This window comes from Medicago truncatula, chromosome 5 (genome assembly GCF_003473485.1).
Source record: "Medicago truncatula cultivar Jemalong A17 chromosome 5, MtrunA17r5.0-ANR, whole genome shotgun sequence".
Lineage (NCBI taxonomy): Eukaryota > Viridiplantae > Streptophyta > Magnoliopsida > Fabales > Fabaceae > Medicago > Medicago truncatula.
Window position 1 is genome coordinate 733,966 of NC_053046.1, and position 21,034 is coordinate 754,999.

The window sequence follows — 21,034 nt, forward strand, 5'->3', positions numbered from 1 at the left end:
ATGTTAAATACAATAATATCAGAATCCATTTATAAAATAAAATTGAAATATATTTTTTCATCTTTAAAACTAAAATAGGGATTTATGAATATTTTCTCAACATTCTCCCCCTTTTTGACGATGACAAAATATATTAGAATTTGATTTATAAATGTGTTCCGATTTTAAAACTCCCCCTCAATTAAATATGTATCTTTTGAGAGCGAAGAGAATGACCCATATAAAATAGGCTCCCCCTTAATTTGACATTCCAGGTTTTTAATTTTCTTAACTCAGTTTAATAAGTTACTTGTAATGTTGTGATGGACGCCTTTTTAACACAGTCATGCATTTCTCATTACATTCACTTGTGTCCATTAAAGAGGCAACAAAAGCATAGAACAAATTTACTAGTTTTTTTAAAATACATATAAATACATATAACTTTGAAGTTCCATTTTTAGGATGCTTGGCTCAAAAACAGAAGACTAAAAACATAAAGACATAAATACTAAACAAAGTAAACAAGGTTCACCCATGTGCTTAATAGTCTACACCCAAAAGATATAAAAGGAGCATTTTTCAAATTCGTTCATGCAGTGTTGTAACACATGCTTTCTCCCCCTTTTGTCTTCGTCAAAAAGAGCCAGTTATTGAAATAGAGCAAGCTACAGAGGATTTGGAGGTGGGTTGGATGAGGAACCAGGATCACCGCCGGGAACAGGTGCCATCATGCCCAGATATTGAAACATGAATGAAACGAAACATTCACGCAGATTGTTCACATCTCCACGAAGAGAGGTAACTTCAGCAAACAACATTTCATTTGAGATGACTGAGTTCTCAGGTTCTTGTGGAGGATCATTCTTAGAAGATGTTCTAGTGGATTTAAAGCTACCAAAAGAACTAAAGTGTGAAGGGATTTGAGGCATCTCACTCAGAGGGAGAGTGTCATTCTTTGGAGAGTGAATGAATTTATTCAAACAAGAGGTGCCGAACAGAGCAGAATTTTCAACGTTTGGTAAAGGGGCAGAAATGATTGGAGCAGAAGAATTGTCAAGACCAGTGGAAAGTTTGAGATCTGTTGATACATTGAGAGCAAAAAGGTTGGCTAGTTCATGATTTTGAGAGCCATGAGAGTTGGATGGAGCAGATTGTGAAGAGGATTTTCTTCTTCTTCTTGTGTGTTAAAAGCTTCCATTGGAAGGGGAATGTTATGAAGTGGTTGAGCAAGAGGATTAACACTCAGCTTGATGTGAGACACATTTTTTGAAGTAAAGTACTTCAAGTTCCTTTTGGCCACTTCTCCTATAAATGACATTTTGAATTCTTTAAAGATTTTAGTGAGTGGCATGGCATAGGGGAGACCATCATTCCCATTGTTGCTTGCTATTGCATTCATCATATGTTGAATGATGACATAGGGGAGATTGATTCTTTTCCCATGAGTTAAGTGATAGAGAATCATAATATCAGTGTTGTTCACTCGATACTTGCATTTACTCCTAGGTAAAATGCAGTGGGAACACAGATTGTGAAGAATCTTAAACTCGTTTTTCAAATCGGTTACAGGGAAATCTTTACCAAGGGTGACTTTATCAAACATGTTGCTTAGGATAGTGTTTCGATTGAGTTTAGGTTTGACTTCATCATACCACTTTCTTCCAAAGAGCTTGACACCAGAATTTGGAATATTAAAAACTTTAGCCAAAATGTCAGTGGTGATGTAGATATTGGTTTGATTCATTTGACAAATGATCACTTCATGTCCTTCAAGAACGGTTGCAGAGGAGTAAAAATTTTGGACAAGATCAGTGTAAATTACCTCATCTATTTCACAAAATTCTTTCCATCCAATAGCTTCCAGTGCCTCATCCAGTTGGATTTCCTTTTTTTTATATCCTCAAAGTTGAAGGATTTGCTTTCTGAGAGAGGTCTTTTTATTGTACTTTCCAGGACATCATTTTCAGAATATGGATTTACCAACACCTTTTCTTTAGTATCGATTGACTCAGAGAAAATTTCATCAAGCATTTTCTCTTTTGAGCAGTTTTTCGATCGTACGGTGAAAAGGCTGATGAGTGTTGTTTGAGTCGTTTGGCAGGGTTTTGAGCTTGTGTAAAGGTCTCAGATTCATTCTCAAGGTCAATGTAAGAGACTTTCGAAGGTTTAGAGGAGAGTCTAATGGATTTTCTTAGTTCATTTGAAAAGGATTGTTTGGGTTTGATGTTGATTAGTTCATCAAAGGTTTGAGCTTTCACAGGAGCAGAGGTTGTAAAGCTTTTAGGAGGGGAGCAAGAGTAAGGTTCGATTTTTGAGAGAGGATTTAGACTTGAGGTAGTGGTGATGTTTTGTGGAGAACATGTAAATGCAGCAGGAGGAGTTTGTGGGGGTGAATGGCTTGCTGAGGGAAGGTTTTGTTGATCGACAAAGGAGAGGAGTTCAGAGAAGGTTTGTTTTGATTTTTCCATTTTTGATTTGAGGATAGAATGAATGACTATGGAAGAATGAAGTTTTATGGTGAGGAAGAAAATATTGGAGTCGACAAGAGTGATGGCTTTGAGTTGATGTTAATAGCATAGTTATGTCTACGTAATCAGAAAAGAAAATGATGAAATTTTTAGGTTAGCCTTTTTATCAAGTTGAGATCAAGGAGATGAACGGCCGTGATTAGCTTATGAGAAAAGGATCTTTTTTGATTAGTGTTACAAAGCAGAAAGGAAAGGCGCGTGAGTTGAGAGAAACAAGGAAGAAAATCAATTAATTGGAATATTTTGTGGAGAAGTGGAACGGTTAATTTGAAAAAAAATTAATATTTAAAAGGATTGTTAATTATTTTTAGTTTATCTTTTAAGAGAAGAAAACGATCCTCTACTAATGGTTTTGTAAAAATATCAGCTAATTGATCGTTTGTATTAACAAAAACAAGTTCAACTTCCTTTTTACTCACATGGTCACGAATAAAGTGATGCTTAATTTCGATGTGTTTTGATCTGGAATGTTGAATATGATTTTTTGATAAATTTATAGCACTAGTATTATCGCATAATATTTGAATATTTGCGTACCTTAGAGAAAAATCTTCTAATTGATTTCTAATCCATAATACCTGAGAGCAGCAGTTTGCAGCGGAAATATATTCAGCTTCTGTGGTGGATAGTGCTATAGTGCTTTGTTTTCGACAACACCAGCTGACTAAAGCTTCTCCAAGTAGTTGACATGCGCCACTTGTACTTTTTCTTTCTATTTTATCTCCGGCGTAGTCAGCATCACAATATGCCATAAGATCAAAATGTGTTCCCTTTTTATACCATAGACCGACACTTGGAGTGCCTACAAGGTATCTGAAAATTCTTTTAACTGCGGTGTAGTGTGACTCTTTTGGAGCAGTTTGAAATCTAGCACATAGACCAACTGCAAAAACAATGTCAGGTCTACTGACAGTTAAATATAAAAGAGAACCTATCATTCCTCTATATTCTTTTTCAGAAAAATCTTTTCCATTTTCATCTTTGTCAAGATTTGATGAAGGGTGCATAGGAGTAGTCATAATTTTGGCTTCATTCATTTTATATTTTTTAAGAAGATCTTTGATATATTTTTCTTGACAAATGAAAATACCATCTTTGTGTTGTTTGACTTGTAATCCCAAAAAGAATTTAAGTTCGCCCATCATACTCATTTCAAATTCACTTTCCATGAGTTTTGAAAAATCATCACACATTTTTTCATTTGTAGCTCCAAAAATGATATCATCGACGTACACTTGTACGATTAATAAATCATTTTTGTCAATTTTTCTAAAAAGTGTGGTGTCAATTTTTCCTCGTGAAAACCCATTTTTAATCAAAAAAATGCTCAATCTTTCATACCAGGCTCTTGGAGCTTGTTTTAGTCCATATAGAGCTTTGGTTAGTTTGAACACGTGATTTGGTTTTTCTAAATTTTCAAAACCAGGAGGTTGATGAACATAAACCTCTTCATTTAAAAAACCATTTAAGAAAGCACTTTTTACGTCCATTTGAAAAAGTTTGATGCACTTATGAGATGCATATGCAAGAAGAATTCTTATGGCTTCAAGTCTAGCCACAGGAGCATAGGTTTCATCGTAGTCAATGCCTTCTTGTTGATTGTAACCTTGAGCTACCAATCTGGCCTTGTTGCGTGTTACTTTTCCTTCTTCATCTAATTTGTTTCTAAATACCCATCTTGTACCAATGATAGATTGAGTTTGAGGATTAGGTACAAGAGTCCAAACTTGATTTTTTTCAAATTGATATAGTTCTTCTTTCATTGCTTCGACCCATGATTCATCAATAATTGCTTCCTTTATTGATTTTGGTTCAATTTGTGAGATCATTGCGAAGTCATTTGTTTGAAAGGATCTTTTTGTTCTTACTCCATCTGTGGTTTCACCAATAATTTGTTCTTGAGGGTGATGATCTACGATTCTCCATGATTTTGGAGGACTTAGAGAAACTTCTTCATTTAATGATTGTTGTTGAATTTTTTCAATGTCGGGGTTGATCTGACTTGCTTCCTCATCTTCTTCAAAAATTCTTTCTTGAGCCTCAAGTTCCTCAAATTCATCAAATTTTATGTGCATACTTTCTTCTAGAACTTTTGTTCTCAAGTTATACACCCTATAAGCTTTTGAAGTAGCAGAGTAACCGAGAAATATAGCTTTGTCTGATTTTGAATCAAATTTTCCTAGGTTATCTTTGTTGTTTAAAATATAACAATAACATCCAAAAATATGAAAATAAGAAATGTCTGGCTTTCTTTCTTTCCAGAGTTCATACGGGGTTTTGTTTAAAACTTTTCTTATTGAAACTCTGTTTAAAATGTAGCAAGATGTATTTATGGCTTCTGCCCAAAAATATTTCTCAACATTTGATTCATTTAAAATAGTTCTTGCCATTTCTTGCAAAGTCCTATTTTTTCTTTCAACAACTCCATTTTGTTGAGGAGTTCTAGGACAGGAAAAATTATGAGATATTCCATTATCACTGAAGAATTGTTCAAAAGAGGCATTTTCAAATTCTCCTCCATGATCACTTCTTACTGCGATAATGTTCATTTCTTTCTCATTTTGAACTTTTTTGCAAAAGGTTTGAAAAGCTTCAAAAGAATCATTTTTATGTTTCAAAAATAAAACCCAAGTGAATCTGGAAAAATCATCAACGATTACAAAGCCATATTTTTTGCCACCAAGACTTTCTATTGAGATAGGTCCAAATAAATCTATGTGAAGTAATTCAAGAGGTCTTTTTGTTGAAATGAATTCTTTTGGAGGAAAACTACTTTTGACTTGTTTTCCTCTGACGCATGCTTCACATATTTTATCCTTCTCATAGTTAATCTTAGGAAGTCCTCTTACTAAATCAAGTTTTGATATTCTGGAAATTGTTTCCATACTTATATGGCCTGCCCTTTTATGCCAAATCCATTTATCCTTTTCAAGGGATATAAAGCATGATTCGACAGGGAGTTCATCTAAGTATAGAGTGTAGACATTTTTATTTCTTGATCCGGTAAATAGGATTTTTCCTGAAGATATTTGTCTGACTTCGCATGTGTGAGGTTTGAATATTACTTCAAAACCACTATCACACAATTGACTGATGCTAATTAGGTTATGTTTTAATCCTTCTACATATTGAACATTTTCAATTTTAGTAGAATTTATCTTACCAATAACACCTATACCTTTAATCCGAGATTTTTCATTATTACCGAAGGTTACCAATCCTCCTTCCTTTTTGGTGAAGGAGAGAAAGCTTTGTTTATCTCCAGTCATATGTCTTGAGCATCCACTGTCCAAGTACCAGGGCTTTTTCTTGACTGTTATGAGACATTCCTGCAGTAGAAGTTAGTAATGCTTTGGGTACCCATATTTTTTTGGGTCCTTGATGGTTAGTGTTATTAAGAGTTTCCTTTTTATGAAAATTAGTGTAATTATTTTTAAATTTTTGTGACACTAATCTCTTTCTTTTTCTGAAACAAAAAGGTTCAAGGTGTCCATATTTTTCACAATATGTACATTTGTATCTTTCACATGTGTTTTTATTTTTTTTTGGAATGAAGAAGTTCTCATAAAGTTTTTGTTTTTGATTAGTTTTGAAACCTATACATGCTTTATCAAAAACACTTACTTGTGATCCCATAATTTTTTGAAATGTTTCAGTAGATTTAACAAAGTTTGAGATATCATTTTTTAATTTTAAAACATTTTCTTTTAAAATGATGTTTTCCTTTTGAGAGTTATTTTTGTTTTCAGAGACTTCTTTTGATTCAGAATGTTGAATATTTTTAATCAGATCTTTGTTTTCTTTTTCCAAGATTTCCTTTTCCTTTCTTAGTTCAAGATTTTCATTTCTTAATCTTTCACATTCTTGTTCCAACATTTGAGAACTGTAAAAAAGATTATCAAACAAATGTTCAGTTTTTTCGCATGATGAGCAAGGATCAAGATTTACCTCTTCATTATCTGATTTAGCCATTAAGCAAAGATCTGCTTGTTCATCTTCATTTGTTTGTTCTTCTGGTTCATCCCACGTAGTCATGAAAGATTTTTGATTTGTTTGAAGGTTGCTTGATTTTCTTTTGTTTAGAGGACATTCATTTTTGTAGTGTCCCAGTTTGTAGCACCCGTAGCACGTAACTTGACTTTTGTCAAGCTCAGTCTTTGCGTTTTCTTTTCTGGCTGGGAAATTTCTTTTGTTTTGATCTCTTCTTTGAATCATTCTCTGAAGTTTTCTGGTGAGAAGAATGATTTGATCTTGATGATCTTCTTCATCAAGTTCTTGTTGTTGATTGTCGAAGTTCATTTCAAGTTCTTGATTTAGTGATTCTTGATTTGTTTTGAGTGCAATCATTTTGCTTTTGTTTGAGGATTTATCCTCTTGCAAAAGGACTTCATGAGCTTTTAGAGATCCAATAAGATCTTCTAATCTGAGTTTTTTCAGATCTTTTGCTTCTGTTATGGCTGTTACAATGTGTCTCCAAGATCTTGGGAGACATCTCAAAATTTTTCTTACTCTTTCATGGATTGTAAAATCCTTTTCAAGAGAGCGTAACTCATTCATAATGATAGTAAACCTTCCATACATTTCATCTATGGTTTCGGTTTCTTTCATTTCGAATAGTTCAAACTTTCGAACACCAATGTCAATTCTTGTTTCCTTTACGTGACTGGTGCCTTCATGATGTACCTTTAATGTATCCCAAATTTCTTTGGCGTTTTTGCATTCTTGTACTCTATCATATTCTTCCCTGCTCAACGCCATGGTTAGAAATAGTTTAGCTTTAAAATTTAATAACATGCGCTTACCTTCTTCTTCTGACCAGTCTTCCTTTTTCTTTTCATTTAGATCTTCATCATATGGAATGTAGTTTCCATTTTCAACTACCGTCCACATGTGATTATCTTGTGATTGTAAAAATAATTCCATTTTTCCTTTCCAATAATAATAGTCTGTTCCTTCAAAAAGTGGTGGTCTGTTTGAAGAACCACCTTCGGACATAAACTTTATTTTAGACATATTTTCTTTTCTTGATTCTTCTACACCGTTGGGTGTTTAGGCTTTGAATTTTCTTCCTTCTACACCGTTGGGTGTTTAGGCTGTGTTGAGACTTATTTTATGGATCTTTTCCTCCTGCACCGTTGGGTGCGTAGGTTTTTTAGAGGCAGTGCTCTGATACCAATTGAAGTAAAATATTTTCACAAGAAAGGGGGGGTTTGAATTGTGACCTGTTTAAAATTTGTCTAATAAAAATTTTCTTTTAAATTAACAATCACAATTAGTTTGTTAGTAAATAATGACAATAATAATCGTGAGGTGTGTGATTTTGAACAATAAATTAAAAGTAAGTAGGGAGAGAGAAATGACACACAAAAGTTATCGTGGTTCGCCAAACGCCGGCTACTTCCACTCCCCACACAAGTGTGAGATTATCCACTAGGTAGTTGTGTTAAGTAACGTTAACCACAACTCCTCTTTTCCTTTTTCACAAATGAGTAACCTTTACTCTTGCTAGATCCGACTGATCTTTCCTGCAATGAGTAAATCCACCTTTGTTTTTACAACCAAAAAAGACGAGTAACAATTACCCCTTGCTAGATCTTCCTGATCTTTTCTGCAACCGAGTAATTTTACCCTTTTTTTACACACTTGTTACCTACAAGCTTTTACAATCCAATAAGAAATAAAATCTTATTTGGACCAAAATACAATATTTGTAGTAAAGAAACTAAAAAGAGCTCAAAGAACAAAAGAGCAATTTAGTTCACTTGAAATAAAAAGAGAGAGCTTTGTGAATTTTTGCTTGTGAGTATATTGCTTGCTTTCTCAAAAAATTCGGTGTCTTTCCTTCAGCTGATGGCTTGATATTTATAGGCACAAAATTTCTCAAACCAATTGCTCCTTCTCTTCTCCCACGTGAGGAGCGTATGAGTCATGCAATCTCACATGTGTGGAGATAACTTGTTCTTCAAGGCCATGGTCCCACATGTTGCAAATGAACCAACCAAAACACATATTGCTTTTCTTGTATATCCACGTGTATGCTCAAATTTTATCCATTTAATCCCTTTTGAAATCAAAGCCACTTATTTGATCTTGCTTTCTTTGTGTCCCACGTGTAAGCATTTTGATGAGGAAGGTACATATATGGAAACTTACAGCTTGCATCCATTTTGTTCCTTGTTCCTCTTATAGCCAAAAGAAGATATTTGTTTGTACTTGCTTTTACCATTTGATTGGAAGTGTAGTGGTATTGGAGACAATAAAAGAGACTAGCAGCATAAAATCACTTGCAGTATGTGTGCCAACGTGTTGCTCAATTTTTGAGCAAGTATATCCAATTTTGTCCATTGTATTTTTATCCATTAATTTCTTGCTTTGTCTATTGTATGAGATACTCAAATAATTTTAGGGAACTAGTTATATCAACCTTTTTGAGCTTGAGTTCCTGCAGCTAAAAAATACTCATACAAAGATGTTAAATACAATAATATCAGAATCCATTTATAAAATAAAATTGAAATATATTTTTTCATCTTTAAAACTAAAATAGGGATTTATGAATATTTTCTCAACAATTCATGCCATCCATATGGGTGGCATAAATAGATCCCATATAATACATTATTTTCGATTATTTAAACCATTAAACTATATTTTCTAAATATTCATATCACTTCTTCAATCCTTGAAATTGGTGCTAGTGATCTTACAATATACTTCAAAAGTAATAATAAAAACACACTTCTTATAAGATAATAAAAGTGGAGTAAATAGTCAATTTCCCCCTGAAATTGTAAGTTTCGTCAATTACCCCTCCCGAAATTAACAAAACTTCAATTACCCCCCGGAAATTGCATAACGTTAATCAATTTACCCCTCCGTCAGATTTTTCTGTTAACTGTTTACGGTTATGATCAAATACCCCCCCCTGAAATTTTGCACTTATGTGCAAAATGCCCCTTAAACTTAAAAATTTAGATTTTTTTTTGTTACCAAAAATATACATTTAGTTCTTCAAGTAATATATTTTACCTATTGTCATAAAAATTCTATTCACAAGAAAATGAATGAATATATGTCAAAGAAATCATGGTTTTGTCATGTGCAGCTTTTTCATTCATATTTCATATTTATCAACAAGCCTTGTTTCTTCTTCCTTCTGCAGATATTAACCTATGAATTTTCTTTATGGACACACAATTATCAAAAACTTGTGTACTTTATGAATGCATACTTTAACATAATTACCAATTTGTGTAAAAAAAAAAGTATTCTATATATGTATATATTTAAAACACATGAGAGTAACATATCTTCCATAAAGATTTATCACCAATGCTATATGGTACGAAAAAGTGCACATACGGAAATAGACGAATGCCCAACTTGTCCAATTTTTATGAAATTAAAAACTGATATAGTATGCTTTGACAAAAATCATGGGTAATGGCTAATAAAAAGCTTGGTAATTATAACATGAGAAGTATTGAAAACAACCAATTTACAGAATACATAGCTGAATGACAAGCAATAACTACTTTCGTTAATTTTCGTGCTCACCGTCCCGTACTATTTATCATTATTCAAGATTTATATGACTAATAGCTGCATAAACATACATTCCATACATATTTATATGATCAATAATTGTTCATTTGTTTGTCTTTAATACCTTTTGAGTCAAGCATAAAAAAAATATAAATTTTTAAAGTTTAGGGGGCATTTTGCACATAAGTGCAAAATTTCAGAGGGGTATTTGATCAAAACCGTAAACAGTTAACAGAAAATTTGACGGAGGGGGTAAATTGATTAACGTTGTGCAATTTCAGGGGGGTAATTGAAGTTTTGTTAATTTCAGAGAGATAATTAACGAAACCTACAATTTCAGGAGGGGAAATTGACTATTTAATCAATAAAAGTGAGCAAAAGTATGGAATGGAAGGGAAAGACACGGTTGCAATGCAGAGACCCCATGAAAAGTAAAACAATCTTATGCCAATTATCCATATTAATGTGACATGGTTGCATTGGGTTTTGTGATGCCAAGGTGCAAAAACACCGATAATTATGCTCTTAGGGCACTAATTAAGAAGTTTAAAATAACTTTACCTAAAATTGTTCATTTTCAACACATTAAAACAAAAAAAAATAACTTTTTTCACATAGAGTTTATCAATCATTTCCACTTTTAAATCCTTAATAAAGAGCACTTGTTAGCATGATTAAAAAGTTCAAGATTAAATGTAATACACACATTCTAATAAATTATTTCTATATTTGAATCATTAATTTGTGCCCTCAAGACACACGTTAGCATTTTTCATAAATACATGATTGTATGACACTACACGCGTCTCTTCTAACATAATCAAAATCTTGAGTTTGAATCCGGTCTTGATAAATCCGATTTATACCAAAAAATATGTAAATATAGGATAATATTTAAACGGAGATTATTTATTTTTCGAAGAAGAAAAAGAGATTTAAATTTTTGAGATCACATAAGAAGCGACTCTAATTTAACCAGTCAAAAAGATAAAAAGGATAATTTAAATTTTGTTTTGTTACAGCTATTTAGTTTTAGTTTAAGCATTAGTAAAAATAAAAAATATTAGAACTTTCGCATCCTTAAAAAACGCAAGATTTGTTTTATATTTAAAACCGAACTGTGCTATATGGTGCGAACGTTATTTCGCAGAAAACACACGAACTAGTAATTTACATGCAAAATCATACTTTCTTAGAAAAATGACCAATTTTATTTTCATACTTCCTTAAAAAAAACCAATATTTTTTGAAAGAAAAAACCATGCTTAATTACAAAGTATTTTTTTTTTTTAAAATAAAATAAAATCAGAATGGTCAAAATAGTATTCCCACCTTAACCTGCTTAGGCAAATAGAAATGCACCTATATATTCTCTTTGGTTACATTTATAAGTAATTTTTGCTTTTTTAGATACATCGGTTGTTTAATGAATTTGAAAAAGTAAAAGTTGTTTATAAATGTGACTGAAGAGAGTATATACTTCTACGGAACATACGCAAGTTGAAGTGTATCTATTATTTGCTTTATTAATCAATAAATTAACTATCACTTTATTAAAATAAAAAAATATTTATCAAATTGTATATTGTGTCGGTGTATATTTATTTTACACATTAATCATATTTTTTTGTGCATGTGTAAAATAATTTTATACATGCATCAAATGATGTGTAAAATAATTTTATGCATACAAATTACTCCCTCCGTCTCTATATATAAACACACATTTAATTAAAAAATTATTCGTAAATATAAACCAATTTTCAAATTACTAGATACATTTATTATTATTTTTAACTAAATATAACCTTAATTAAGTACCAGTAACTTGTCTTGAAATATGAAAAAACAAATTTAATACACATACAAACAAAAGAACAATTTGATAATATTAACACACAAAACAAACATATTAACTACATTAATAATTTTTTTTTTTTAAATTGCTAAAAAATAAAAATAAAAATCTTAAGAAATGTGAATAATATAAGTGGGCTTATACTATAAGGAGAGAGGGAGTAGTAGTTACTTAGTTAATGTTTTGTGGGTTTGCACAAAAATAAAAAATAGTAGTAAAAAGTTAATGTTTTGTGGGGTCAAGGTGATAGAGCCGAATATTTTGAACTTGCCAAGTCATTCACGGAATATTTTTCTCTCGCACCAAATCGCATTTTCCTTTAAAACCCTATCCCATATACGAACGATAGAACAATAGCGTCTTCGTTTTGTTTGTACGATTCTATATTCTAATAAACTCGACACGATGATGCAAGCAGTAGCAGAGAAGCTAGTTTCCGTAATAGGTCATTGGTTTCCGTTACCGTTCCAAGTCCAACGATGATATGTTTGTGAATTGTCCATTCTATGATTGTTCAGTTTCGTTGCTCAATGATAGGTTTGAAACCGTGATACGTACATAGTGTCCCGTTTGTCATAGGTTATTTTGTGCACAATGCAAAGTTCGTTGGCTCACCTGTCAACAATTCCAACCTAAATGCTCTCTACATCATCAAATCTTCCAAACAAATCAAAAACGCTCTTACTCCTGCAGGAATCGGCCCAGCATTTGAGGATAAATTAAATGGATGATTTTTCCAGATATGGGGTTTCTTATTGCACAAAAATACAAATGTGTCGTTGTTCTACTGACTAGATATGGGATATCTAAAACATTTTTTCCTTTACACCGTGCACCAGCAGAAAGCATTAATCGACTCATGTGCCTTGGATATGTGAACAACAATCATTTCATGCAGCTAAACTTATATCTGATTTTTAATTTGTATTTAGTGTTGTCGTTGCTTGTGTGTAACAATCATATACGTTTATATTACGTACAGATATATCTGAATGACGATTGTCCAATACCTCCTACGTGTGTACTATGGGAAAGACATCGTCAACAGGATGCATCAGACTGGGAGTTTAGATATTTTTCTAGAATGGTTAGGTATAATGAACTTATTAGTGCTCATGTATGATGAAAAGAAGAAGAGTGGGAAAGCAGCAACGATAGCCATCGAGGCTGGTTATGAGAGTTCTACTATAGAGTTACCAAAAATATCTTTTTGTACTATATGTTTTGATTTCATACTAGAGAATGAATATTGTTAAAGGAAGTGGCAAATATAATCACCCTTTTGTGCCAATTGTGTGGACTTTAATTGTGACATAAAATGGACATAACTTATAACATATGTTGAAAGAGCTTTTATTAATTGTGGTGTTTGAAGTTTGATGGCTATAACTCAGTTTTTTTTTGGAGTAAACCAGTAGTGGGTAGGGGTGTCAACTGTAACAACCAAACCAATCCAATAGAAAAATCGTAAATCGAATCAATCCAAGTCGAAAACCACAAAAACCTTATTTGATTAAGATATATTCAAATCATTTTTTGACTCCACTGTATGATTTGATTTGGTTTTTCGTTTTTATTTTAGCAACCAAACCAAATCAAACCGCAACATGGAAAACGCTAATTAAACATTCGTCACCAAACCTAGCACACATAAAAATTCAATGGTAAATTTAATAGAATAACATGTTTTTTCTCTTGTAAAGTTTCTTCTATGCTTTTGATTTAAAAATGTAGTTATATATTTTAATTTAATTATATTTTCACTTTTGCATATATGTTTATGTTAGATATATCTTGAATCATACAAATTCGATGAGAACTTTTAAATAATGATAGAATTTTAGTCTTTTGGATTTGTTACCGAAGATAATTGTTTTTTGTTCAATGTTATTAATTTGGTCTATGATGATGGAACATTGCTGGATGAAAATAAAATTGTACTGTTGGATCAAATTTGAAACATTTTTGAAAATAAGTTGTTTTTAACTTTTAGCTTGATTTTAATGTTGGAAACAAAAAGTTGTATTGTCTCGCAAAAAACCTCAACAACCGAACCTACTAAAACCACATCGGTTTGGTTTGATTTTAATTTAAAAGGCCAACCGAATCAAACCAAACCACATTCTTTTTTATTTCGCGGTTCATATATCTTTTTGCCTCAAAACTGAACCAAACCGCAACAATAACCTCCATAATAGTCGGGTATGAATTTTGGTAAAAAGATTAAGAATTTATATTATATTTGTTTGAAGATATTATATTGGTTTTTTGTGACAATTTTTTGTTTTTGAGTGATGACAATTATTTGTTATGTTGTATCATTGAAAAAGATAATTATAGTTTGTTACAATATAAGAATGTAAAATATCTACTCCCACCGTTTCACAATACTTGTCCATTTTGGAGAATAATTTTGTTTCACTTTACTTGTCACTTTCAAGTTTCAATACAACATTAATTATTGGTTTATCAATAATACTCTTACCTATATATTATAGAGAGAAAAATAATAGAATGAAATAATAAATGAGTAAGGGTATTATAGAAAAACACAAAGAATTTCATCAATAATGACAAAATTTATTTGATTCTTTGGTATGAGTAATTTCTTCAAAATGGACAAGTATTGTGAAACGGAGGGAATATTATTTATACCTATAACTTTAATCAAAATCAAATTAATTTTAATCAAAATTTCATAAAAACATGTTCATTTCCTCAAAAAATAAAAACTATTGTTCATAACGCGTTAGCGCAATTAAAAGAACCGACATGGGCGTAGTGCCTGTCAACTGCTAGTTTATATTAAGGAAATACATGGTTTTGAACTAACTTTTTAACTTACAGTCATACCCTTAGATAAATTTACATATAAGAATGCTAATTGTTGATGTCATTAAAAAGATAAGAATTTTTATATATATTTGTTATATTATTGGTCTTATTGGATAAGTATAATTTATTACAATGTAAAAGAGTAAAATGTCTGTTCCTATAATTTTAATTAAAATCAAAATAATTTTAATCAAAATTTCATATAAACTATTCGTAATTTATATGTATTAATGCAAAAAAAGATCGGACAAACGAGCATAAAATACCCGTCTAAACGCTAGTCTTTTGATTAAAAAAAAAGCGATTTATGAGTTTTTTATACAACTATGTGCTTTGAGTTAACAATGCATTAGTGAAAATATAAAGGACAAATTTTTTTTTTTGAGGGGAAAATATAAAGGGCATAACTTATGTACAATAATCAACTCGTTTTTCAAGCAGAGTCTCTCGAAATCTTCCCTCTTTGCCCTTATTCTCAAGTTGTTTTTTTATTTTTTTTTATTTTTTTTATGATTCTTAATTAAAAATACATATTTCTTGAATATAACAAACTTTGAGAAAATTATGAATTTGATGAAATCCAATAATTAAGTGTGTCTGCGTATTTTCCAAATATAAAGCAAGATTTGTTTTAGGCTTGTGCATACGAACTTAAAACCCTAGTTGCCTTTATCATACTAGCGTCTTCGCTCATTCCAAATTCGTTAACCTAAACACCGCCATGATGCAAGCAGCAGCAGAGAAGCTAGTTTCCGTCATAGGTCACTGGCTACCGTTCCCGTTCCGACGAGAGCAGCAACAACAACAACAAAGAATAGTTTTCTACGATGAAGCTGATGATAACGATATGTGGGTGATTTGTCCGTTCAAGAATTGCTCAGGTTATCTCTTGAATGATGGGTTTCAAACTGTTATTGATGCAGATTGCCCCATTTGTCATAGGTTATTCTGCTCGCGATGCAACGTTCCTTGGCATGCAGGTGAAACCTGTCAACAATTCCAACACAACAAACTCAAATGTGAAATCCTTGATCCCTGCGAAAACCATTTTTCAAAGAAGAGAGAATCTCCCTTTGGTGATAAAGAAAATCTTACACCAGTTTCACAGTCCAAGTCCTTATGTCCAATTAGAAAGAGTGCGCGTCTATGTAATGAGTCTCCTAGTCCTCCTCCAGTTCAAGAAGATTTGGTGCAATCTTGTATTGTTGGGTGGCAAAAGACTACTTATTGTCCATTCAAGAATTGTTCGGTTTTGTTGGTGAATGATGGCGATGATGTTGTTACTAGCGCGGAGTGTCCTTCATGTCATAGGCTATTTTGTGCGCAATGTATGGTTCCGTGGCATGGAGGAATCAACTGTGACGAATTCAAACAACAAAAGAAGGGGAAAGAAGCAGCAGCTGCCATGGAGACCGAAACTGGTTCTCGACAGTCATCAAAATCCTTTTGTGGTGTATGTTTTGATTTTGTACCAGAGAATGATATTGTTAGAGGTAGTGGCACATGTAACCATCCATTTTGTGCTAATTGTATATCTAATCATGTGGCTGCACAACTAAGCCAGAGTGTAATGGAGTTTAATTGTCCAAATCCAAGATGTTTCGAGGAGTTGAAGCCGCAACATTTGCATTCCATTTTGCCTGAAGAAGTCATTGTTCAATGGGAATCTGAAAGGATCTAGTCTTCCATAAAAGGTGTTCTAGGATTACAATGAATGATGTATTTCTTTTTCATAAATGCTGATATACAAATAGTTTGTCTCTTTGCTGTCAGTTTAATGTTTCTATGCACATGCCATGAAATGTGTAATGAAGTTTTCTATCAGATGAACATCATTTTCTTCTATATTTTGATCTAGTTTCTATGCTCATATGCATCTTTTTGTAACTAGGTATCTAGTAGATTTTGATGTCAAACCTTAGTCCTAGAGATTATTGTGATTAGATTTTCCTCATTTGTTGATATTAAGCTATAATTGGACTGAGATTCAAAACAGTGATGCATTCTAATCAAGGAGAGGCAGTGCCATGAGCTCTTCTACTGTCAGAAATGAATATTCAACGGTGATTTGTAGACGAACTTTTATTAAATCAAAACTGCTTAGTCTACACGCTTGACGTAAATGTCGACAACTGGACATAACGTTTGTTGCAAAGATGTGTAGAAGAAAGAACATGTTAACTTGGAACAATCAATTAAAGTATAACTAGATTTTGGCCGATCGAGTTACTTGGATCATACCCTTCCTCCTCCTACTGGTCATAAAGGGAGGGGGATACCCCTCCATTTAGCAACATAGTGAATCTATAGTATGATAGTCTGATTATTTTCCAAATTCTGAGCAATAGCAAATCACTTATAGATTGCATGACCTTGGGAAGGGAAATATGAAGCTGGTAAGATCAGATCATTATATGGGGGTGCACATGCCAACTTATCATTATAAAACAGTTCAATAAAAATTATTTAATATGAGATGGCTAAGAGCTTAATCTAGTTTTCGTTAGGTGGTATAATTCTGCACTGGAGGGTATCAAAATTTCATTAGATATAATATAACATGGCTATCTGGATTATGTAAATTTTATTAGTATACCACTAGTCTTCAAGATATGATGGTGCATGCACAAGACTAAATGTATCCATAAGTTTTATTGGTGAAAATATTGGCATGCTTCGAGTAATATTAGTAGAGTGTTCCCTTCAGAAAATTGAACTGAGTACTGAAGACCAAACTAAGTGGTAATTCCACAAATTTAGTAAATGATTTGAAACTCGAAAGGTTTTTAGGCAGGCTCATTATAGGAGCAAAATTTGAAAGGTTTACTCTGTGTATGGTACATTACATGCAAAACCAATAATGAGTGAAACATAATTAAAAATGAAATCAACAGAAAGAAAAAAAAGGTGAAAAATAAAATCAACTGATTCAACACTAAGCCACCAATCAAACAAAAGAACCAGATTCTGAATCATGTCATATAAAAAACTTAAAATAAATGTAGTACTAGGAGAGTGAAAATTGAGAACTAAAGGGAAGAATAAAAGACCGTCTGTCACAGTGTTTATCGGTTAGTTCGACTATGTACAGGATACTTTAACTATTCAAAATCAGTTGAATGATTTAGTTTGAACTTTACAAAATATAGCAGAACACAACAAGTCCCACATTCGCTAGACAAGATCATTCGAGTACCTTAAGCTCTCATTCGACTACAAGATCTATAGAACATTAAGGCAAATCTCAAGCATATGTATGATGGACCATCCTAAAGCAAACATATGATTTTTACCTATTTTTAATCAGGGATTAAGATCTGATTGCTTAAGGGCAAAAAAAAGAGATTTTTATATTGTTAAAGTCATTACTTACAGAGAGATGTTATGTAAAGTAAAAAATAATTGTGTTTATTTACTACCATAAAATGTACTTAAATTTATTAATCTTCTTTTTAGTATACAATAAAAAGATAATGAAGGATACAAGCATGCCTTCAATCTAGGTGAAGGATCATAATAATGAACCTTTAAAAAATTGTCTTGACATATCCTACAGCAAAAAGAAAAATAGCCCTTATGACTTAAAACAAACTCTAACAACAAACAAGGACAACTTTTTATTATGCTTAAGTAGAAATAGAAAACACTAAAACTGTCATGGCCAAACCAATAATACCAAAAGCTCCCTTTGCAACAATCAATGGTGAAGCATTGTTCGGAGAAGGTGCCTGTGTACTGGCAACTGGGACTGGAGATGCCAATGCTGATGGAGATTTTGTTGGTGCTGCTGAAGCAGAAACATTAAGCACATTGATATCAACTTTTTGTCCTGCTTGGCAATGGCCAGGAATGCCACACAAGAAAAAATGATGACCATAATTTGTTATCTTTATGGAGTCTTTGCCAGTGGAGAAGGTTGTTAAAGGGGATGATCCATTGCATGACTTGTACATAGCGTGTGTCACACGCATCACATTGTGGAATTGAGAATTGTATTCAAAAACTGGTGAAACAAATTACCAAATTTTTTAGTTCTTTTCTTTTTTTCACTTTCACCCATGAACATAATAACAAAACATATATACCTAAATGCCTCTTAGAAATAGTTTAAATTGTGGCCGTAACATAACGATTTTAGAGGTCAAATAAATTGCAATTACGGTCAGATATAAGCCGCATTTGCCTGCATTTTACCGCAATTTAAAACAGATATTTGGAGTGAGGGGAACTTACCGATAGTGTCGCCGATTTGGAAGTTCTTAGTAGCAGCCCATTTCTTGTAATCTATACTACCAATGATTGTCCAGCCAGAAGAGTCTCCAACCTTGTGAACAGCTGCATTTGAAACCTTGATAGCTACCATCATAACCATCAAGAAAACTACAGATCTCTCTACAAATCCCATGACTCTCTCTCAGCAAGGAAATTAGCAAAACTTCCTCTTGAGGTGTGTACTAATGAGACTCTTCTTTTCACTCTTGAATATTTATTTATATATCCTTTTTGACTACATTGTTGGGAGTTGTAAATTGTAAGTTTGTAACCTTGAGAATGGACAAGTGAATTATTTGGTCCCCTTCTTTTGTTATTATTAATTATTGTGATTATTTATCTTCACCCGTTTTATATATGCTTTTATGTTGTTGAATTCCTTTTGTCCGAAGAAATTTCTGTTGTTGAATTACAAGTTTGTTAGACAAGAATTTTATATTAAGACATGAAAAGTTATTGTACATTGCGTGAAGTATGCATAAAATTTGAACACATGCAAGTTAGCATGTAGTTGCAATTAGATTACGAGGTTGTTTGAATATATACTTGGTCTATTAAATAATTGATGGAGAGTCGAAGAGAACATAACCTGATACCAAACATACATTAAGTTTGTCTTTTATTTTAGGTGACAACTAGGGTACCCATAGAAGAATGGTGGGTAATTTATCCCAACCAATACACATTAACCACATAAGCACATTTTTAAGTGGTATCCATGAACTATCTTGACCCCACCAACAAATTGCTCATTTTCATTGATTGGTGGGTAAATTACTCACCATTCTTCAAAGGTAATCTAGAAAAAACCTTTATTTTATGGTGAGTGTGCTTAGACTTGTGTTTGCAATGATCGAACGTGATTCGATAAGATGTAATTTTTTTTTTTTTTTCTACATTATAAATTGATTTTAGTATGTGTCTTGTTAACCGGTGCTCTCGGAAAAAAGAAAAATTTAATTTAAAAATAATACTTTTTTGGCTTCAGAAAAGTTGATTACACAATTTCCAATACAAAAGCTACTATATTTGCTTACTTAACTAAGGCACCAGTTAACATTTACCTTTTAGTATTATATTGTTTCTAGGTTGGATTTCCTCATAGCTTCTAAGGTGACTTAGAATTATTTCTAAATTTCATTCTAATGTGATAGATATCTTCCACTATTCTATGGTAGTTGCATACTCAAAACCAATTTTGATTCTAACTATTAAATAAATGAATTGAAGTTACTTTCTCATAAACTATTTCAAATAAAAATATGTTCAAGTTAGTTTTAATCAAAATCAACTTTTATAACTAGTATGAAATTGAACTTTGAAGTATTGATTTTCTATTGTACGAGGTGTGAGACTTACTTAGAAGGAAAGAATGTTAGGAAAAATGGTTAGGATCTGTGCGGCTACTACACTTCATTGTGCAACAAAACCATTTTTGTATTCTTAACATGTTTATTTTTGTATTTTATCAATCAATAGGTAAGTGTCATCATCATAAAACAAACAACCATCATAAATTGTTTCCATTAAGTGATTTTACGGAATAATTCTTGAGTGCACACAAGGATTTAGACCCTTTATTTAGTCACACACAAAAAAGTGAAGATGATATAATCATTTAAAAATTAATAATATTTAATTATTATTTCTTCTACCTTTTTTTTTTTTATGTTTGTGTGACCAAATAAAGGATCCAAATCCTTGTGTCCACCCAAAAGTTTCTTGATTTCACGTTTCTTTGCCTGACAAAAGCATTGAGTATAGCACTATCTTTATACAACAATAAAACAACAAATCATTTGAGTTTAATATATATAATATAATATAACATATTGTTTAACAAAATTTTACACCTACATCCAATTCAATGATGTGTTGCCACATCATTTAATAAGTTCAAAACACTTTAGTTGTCATACCTCATTAATTGATGTCGCAACACATCATTGCATATATGCATAAAACTTTTGTATAATGACAATGTATATAAATTAAACTCATAATTTATATACGT

At 32.1% G+C, this 21,034-nt stretch overlaps 2 protein-coding genes across 2 annotated transcripts; one reads left to right on the plus strand and one right to left on the minus strand.

Moving 5' to 3' along the window:
- The first annotated feature begins 15,469 nt into the window (after nt 1–15,469).
- Nucleotides 15,470–16,429, plus strand: LOC11437327 (uncharacterized). The gene has a single exon (XM_003610649.1). It carries the CDS (start codon nt 15,470–15,472, stop codon nt 16,427–16,429), a length of 960 nt encoding a protein of 319 aa, XP_003610697.1.
- A 1,730-nt stretch (nt 16,430–18,159) lies between these two features.
- On the minus strand, nt 18,160–19,212 carry LOC11444207 (mavicyanin). The gene is made up of 2 exons (XM_003610650.3): nt 18,982–19,212; nt 18,160–18,751 (listed from the first exon to the last, which is right to left on the minus strand). The coding sequence occupies exons 1-2, from the start codon at nt 19,151–19,153 to the stop codon at nt 18,375–18,377; spliced, it is 549 nt and encodes a 182-aa protein (XP_003610698.1). The 5' UTR covers nt 19,154–19,212; the 3' UTR covers nt 18,160–18,374.
- Nucleotides 19,213–21,034: the final 1,822 nt, after the last annotated feature.